Here is a 6313-nt window from a genome sequence, read left to right as displayed (position 1 = left end):
AAGTGAAAATTAGAGGTTATAGCTTGACTGAACATGAATTTTGTTTTGAAGAGTCACGTGAATGAGCCGCAGAACAACTTGTCCTGCAACATCAGCCGCTCCTCCAAAGGAACTGGTTTTAGTTGCTCCTCTTTTCATTTTTTCCCTGGCAACGCATACCAAGGTCTTGAATCTTGGATTAAAGTATTACCAACCACTCCAGCATTGCTTCAAACATACTTTATTTAGCAAAACATAATGCATATATATCGTCTGATGTCAGCCAGTGTGGAAAAAACTACTGTACATTAGCATTTTCTGTCCAAATATATCTATAAAAGTCGAAACACAATATGATCCGTTTTTAATCTGTAAACTCCAGAAAAGGTGAAGATCTAAAGTGCATTTTTAAAAATCTAGATAAAGACAGCAAACAATCAGATGATACTGTAATAATTCATAATACTTTTCTTTTACAAAACAACAAAAAAAAAAATCCAGTGTGGAAGAAAAAAACTTTACAAGATATAACAATATTTGAACCAATTAAATACAACTGCCTCTCGTGTGCAATCTCTTTTTTTGTCCCCCCTTCAACGAGTCAAAGCCTTGAATTATTTTTGGTAATATTGGATGAAAACCAGCCGTTTGAAATCACGTAGCATCCTTTAAGCATTTTCAATCACCTTTCCAGACCCCAAACCTTCAGTGCTGCGTAGTTCCGCTATAAAACACATCTACACATGTCTGAAACCTTCACCTCCTCCTACTGTTATTCTTCACCTTCACTTCCTGATCAACAACGTTGACATCCGACCACGACTGGGAATCCTAAAGCTCACCTTTGGACTAATAAAACTCAGCCCAGTGAATATGAACCTGCAGTGAAACTGGAAATCCACTCAGGGGGGGTCTGGGGGCAATAGTTCCTTCATAATATAACAGCAAGGGGAAAAAAATCTCATTTTGTTATCCTGTAAAAACACCAAATCTGACAGGGCAGTTTTGGTCTATTTTATAGTGCAAATATCTTATTACACTTGAAATAAGACAAAACTAACTTGTAAGTATCCATTGAACAAGATGTAGGAGCTTGTTTTAAGCTAATAATTCCTTAATATTGGTGAAAAAGTGCTAGTTCCACTGGTAGATAAATTTACAGTTTCCGTTAATGCCAACGGAAACTGGCATTAAATTTACTACCAAATCCCCCAATTATAAAAAGTGACAATTGGGGAAACTGTCACTTATACAGGACAATTTCCCAATGTTCTAAGTGAAACAATCTGCCAATGGAGCTAGTACTTTTTTCGTCAACATCAAGAAATTATTTACTTAAAACAAGCTTCTATATCTCCTGGTAAGTTACTTTTACGTTAGCAGTGTCTTAATTCAAGTGCACTCAGATATTTGAACTAGAAACTAGACAAGAAGATACTTTGTAAGATTTGCCGTTTTTGCAGTTTATGAGTTTATCTCTTCTTCTTCTGCTGGCGAAGCATTTTTCTCCTCTTCTGGATCATCTTGTAGAGTTCGTCCAGGCCATCTCGGAGTCCCTCCCCGATGATGGCGCAGCAGGCCTGCAGGTGCCAGGGCGTGGCGGGGCCCAGCTCCTTCAGCGCCAGCAGCTTCTCGATCTCGCCCTGCGCCAGCGACACCCTCAAGTCCTGCTTGTTGGCCACCACCAGCACCGGGACGCCCTGGTTCTCAGAGCTTTTGGCGATCTTATGCAGCTCGGTCTTGGCCTCCTCCATGCGCTCCGCATCTGCAGAGTCCACCACGAATATGATGCCGTCCGTGCATCGCGTGTACGACTTCCACAGGGGGCGGAGCTTCTCCTGACCCCCAACGTCCCAGAAGTGGAAGGTGACAGCCCGGTTTCTGCCCAGGGACACTTTCACCTTCTCCGAGTTGAAGCCTTTGGTCGGCACAGTGTTCACAAACTCGTTGAACTGCAGTCTGTACAACACCGTCGTCTTTCCGGCAGAGTCTAGTCCAAGAATGGCGATGTGAAAGGACTGGAAGAAAGACATGTTGGAGGAAAACTTCGGCTGTTCAGACAGTCCATTCCCCATCGTTCCACATCGGGAGAAACAGGAAACCAACGAGGTTCACGAAAGGCGATCCGGAAGTAATCCTCACAGGCCTTTATAGTCCGAAAACGCAGCAGGAATTACCTGAAATTAAATTCTCTGCGTTATTTTGGTGCAAAAGACAGAATTCAAAAGGTAACGATGCTGCTTTTCTAGTCTGAGCCTAACCGAACTGAAGACATTGGATCCGACATTAACCAAAGGAGGAATAATTGTTAAATCACAGTTAATCTCTGTGTGATTAGGATCAGATTTTGGTTTTCCAGCTTGTGGTCAGAGCCACAATGGACAGATTTCCTTGTGCGCCTGTTGCAATAAGCAATAAATCAGCTAAACTCATGGTAAATTAAAATGAGCTCAATAATTTCCTTTTGCATGATTTATCATTTTTTTCTTTTTACCAAAAGCTGGATGACAAAAGTCTTCAATTTGGTACTTTGGTCTCAACTAGCCTTTTTTTTAATGACAATTTTGTTTACAGAGACTTCATAATTTATTTTGTTTACCGTTTCTGTTTTGTTTATTTATTTTGGATATTTAAAATGTCTTTCAGTTCCATTGTTAAATGTTCATTAGAATTTAAAGTTTATATGATTTATTAGTCACTTACATGGACGACAAGAGCAAAAAATACCACCAAAAAGTTTAGATTTATCTGACAAAATAAAAAAAAGTCTCAGTATCTCATTGACGGGTGAGATATTTTTAGAATATTTATGTACATCCATTTGCAATCATTTCTTTCTTCATATCATTTATGTTAAACTTTAAGTGTTTAGAAGCCCCTCTCCCAAAAGTTCCACTCTTCTTTAATGATTTCTGAGTGGAAATACCACAGTATGTTTGTTACTACTTATAAAACGGTTTCATTTAAAGCTAACAGTCTGTTTGCATTTGGAGTCCTGATCTGATTCAATGCATTCAATAAGAAAGCATGTTGGATCTAAAAACATATTCTCACTGTAAACCCTGCAGAGTTTCACTGAACTCTGATGGCAACTGTCGTTAGTTTGCCAGGAAACCTCAGCATGTCTAGTCTAGTCGAGCATGCATGACTTCATCAGAGGCGCACCGGCTGGATTTGACAGAATTAAGCTTTAAAAATGTGACCAATAATTCACCGACTTAAATTTTAAAAAACTAAGAACACGCCACAAAACAACACTCTTCGGTGGTGAAGTTTCAACTGAGGAAATGACTCAGAAGTATCTTGATTCACTGTCAATAAAGTGTTAAAAAATAATTCAGATTCATTTTGTGCAAAAATATCCCAAGAATTTACTTTTATCATATGCAGAGATAGAGGTAGGTGGTTTGACTGGTCAAGAACGTCTTTGTTCCCCCCCCCCCAACTATAAACACATTTGAATTTCAACCAGAAAGTAGAATATTTAGAATAATGGTGAAAAAAGAGAAAATTTGCTTTAAACAGGCCATACTTTTACAAAATCACAAATTGGTACGGGTCTACTTCATTTACAAACTAATCACTTACAAACTTCTGATTAAATGTCTTTTCAAAGCCATCAAAAGGAAATACAGGATTATTGCCCAGTTGATGGCTTCTAAAACGGGAGTTCGCTCCAAATTACTTTTACTGGCATGAAGGGGTGTCCACATGTTGAAATATCATAATTACTGCAGGTAATTATAGGTATAGTTGAAGGATTTTATTTCTACTCTTACCATTAACTTATTTTATTTTTTGGCAACGTCACTAAAATTTCGCTTAGCTACAATGTAGCATTTTAAGATCAGAAGATGTTTGAGTCAAATGCCATTTTAAGTAGCCATATCATGACTAAGGGTGGAGATTAGAACCCACTACTAGTGTAAAGTGGTGAAATTTGATCAATTTATGAGCTACATTGGTGGATTTGTAACTAAAACTGGTGTTAAATTTATACAAATGACCTGTTGGGGCAGCACTGCACCTGATATTAAGCAGGCAGCAAAAACCAACAAACTTTTCCAAGAAAAGCCAAATGATGAAATCCATCGAGATTTTACAGTTTCATACTTTTGGTCTTCTTGTACCTGAGTTTTTCAGGCATTTCCTCCAACTTAAAGAAATATATAACATTCATGCCTACTATAAGGAAATGTTGTTGTATTACTCATGCTAGAAAAATCTGCTAAAAGCTTAACCCTTTAATTTGTATCCTAAACAAGCCACTTCATTTCTACTTATCCCTTTATTCCAATGCAGAAATGTCACATATAATTTTGTTTAATTCAGCATTTCTTCCAGAAATGGCAGCCCATTTCTAATAATTGATTAGACAACTCTTAATAAAAATGGCCTGTTATGAGCCCTGATCAAACCAAAATTAACGTGAGTGACATTTTATGAAACTACACATTTATAATGTGTTGCATTTTTTAGAAAAATATATTTTTAAAAAAATTTAAAACCAATGGTTTAAAATAATGAAGTCGTTTATTATTAAAATTTGTAATATGGACAAATATTACACAAGTGTTTTTGGAAAAAAACAATAGCTTGTAGGATTTTCTTCCAGATTTGTAATTCCCCTGCCTGTTTGGAATGCAAAGATTAAAACAAAGATTATTAGTAATAGAATGGCATAAATCTTTCATTTGTCCTACTTTGTCTTTGTAACACTATATTTAAGCTACCAGCTGCATTTTCTTAGGAAATATACTGTACAATTTGAAAATGAATCTGGGTGTAATTAGAGTTACATTTTCACCCAACACACCCCGGTTTTCAGGAAATTTACACACACAAAAAAAGCTTCTTTTTTTTTTTTTTTTTTTGATGCAGCACTCCCTTACCTCTCAGTGAGAGTCCTCTGTGGTTAAAATATTCAATCTAATCCTCTCCGAGCTGAGATGTGAGTTCTTCTGTCGTCTACTCGATCTGAAATCCAGCTCACGGCGTACTTCCTCTTATTTTCACAGCAACGAAGGCGGAAAAAAAAAAATCCTCCTAACAACAGCAAAGCACCACCCTCCCTGGCTGGCTGCTTCTCCTCCGCGCCCCGTGTGGATCAATGGCTGATGACACCACTGCTACTCCTTCTGTATCCTGTCCGGCTAGGGCAACACCCACACGGGCACTGCGGACAAATCTGATTGGCTCCTGGGATCCTATCTCTGTCCGCTGATTGGCTGAAACTACTGCCACTCACGTTCTACGCCTGGGAACACGGGATCACCTGTTGCCCAGAATGCTCGGCACACCATTTCATTCTACACACCCATAGATCTAGTTTGAAGACATTTACAACAAAAATACGAAGCTTGTCACTATGTTTAACGCTCGTTAGAGCCAAGATACACAAGATAACTAAAATACGCATATAAACACGGCATTCAAGCCAACCTATTTTGGTGTTTTAGACAAAAAAACGATCTGGAAAAATGCTACCGGGACAGCTAAGCTAACTGCGACCGGAGACACAAACGTGAGAGTAAACCTACCGTTTGCTTTGGCGTGGAGAATCGTCGTGTTTTCCCTGCTTTGCCTTGCCTGTGTGTGTGTGTGTATGAGAGAGGCCACATTCACTGTGTGTTGTTTGCAGGAACAGCGCCGCCCCGCTTATCCCCGCATGTTTTTGTTTAAAATGATTGGTCAGAAAGCAGGAAACACCGCCACACTCTCCAAAGCCCCTCAGAGGAATCAACACTCTGGCTGCTAGCCACCGAGTTGCGTAACCTGCATGTGTTTCTCTTTTCTTCCAGACACAATATAAGAACTAAACAAGCTGGGGATTATACCACCCTGTCCACTAAGTTTATTGCTTTGTTGTGGTAATAGAAAAAAAAGAAGAAAAACTAATCTTTCCTAGGGGTTTAAGTCAAGTTGAGTTTATTTCTATTGTACATTGCAGCAGCAAGACAGTTTAAAGTGCTTTACATAATACAATAATATCAACACAGACAAACAAAAAACCATTACAGTGGCAAAATAGAGAAGCAATGTAAAGTTGTAATCCTCTATAAAATTAATCTATGTTCCAGTTGAGTAGATGCATAGAATAAATCAATGCATGGAAAAGCCATAACATAATAGAACTAGTTTCTAGTTATATTATGACTAGAAACTAGTGTTCACGTCCACAATCTGGGTGTAGTGGTGGACCTGAACCTTCACAGACACATAAAGACAATTACAAAGTCAGTCTTCTATCACCCAAAGAATATTTCAACAAATGCTGATGTACCAAGATCATGAGAAACTCATCCAAGTGTCTTCATAAAAAGTCAATCAGATG

General features: G+C 38.4%; 1 protein-coding gene across 2 annotated transcripts; it reads right to left on the bottom strand.

The window, feature by feature from the left end:
• Positions 1-204: 204 nt before the first annotated feature.
• On the bottom strand, positions 205-5675 carry arl4aa (ADP-ribosylation factor-like 4aa). Of its 2 annotated transcripts, none has more exons than XM_008430947.3 (2): positions 5520-5675; positions 205-2156 (listed from the first exon to the last, which is right to left on the bottom strand). In XM_008430947.3, the coding sequence occupies exon 2, from the start codon at positions 2052-2054 to the stop codon at positions 1452-1454; it is 603 nt and encodes a 200-aa protein (XP_008429169.1). In that variant the 5' UTR covers positions 2055-2156; positions 5520-5675; the 3' UTR covers positions 205-1451. The 2 variants fall into 2 exon arrangements, with proteins under 2 accessions (XP_008429169.1, XP_008429168.1); XM_008430946.3 differs by lacking the exon at positions 5520-5675 and adding an exon at positions 4872-5304.
• Positions 5676-6313: the final 638 nt, after the last annotated feature.

Source organism: Poecilia reticulata, chromosome 16, assembly GCF_904066995.2.
Source record: "Poecilia reticulata chromosome 16, P_reticulata-male-v2, whole genome shotgun sequence".
Taxonomy (NCBI): Eukaryota; Metazoa; Chordata; class Actinopteri; order Cyprinodontiformes; family Poeciliidae; genus Poecilia; species Poecilia reticulata.
This window is presented reverse-complemented; position numbering and strand designations above follow the sequence as displayed.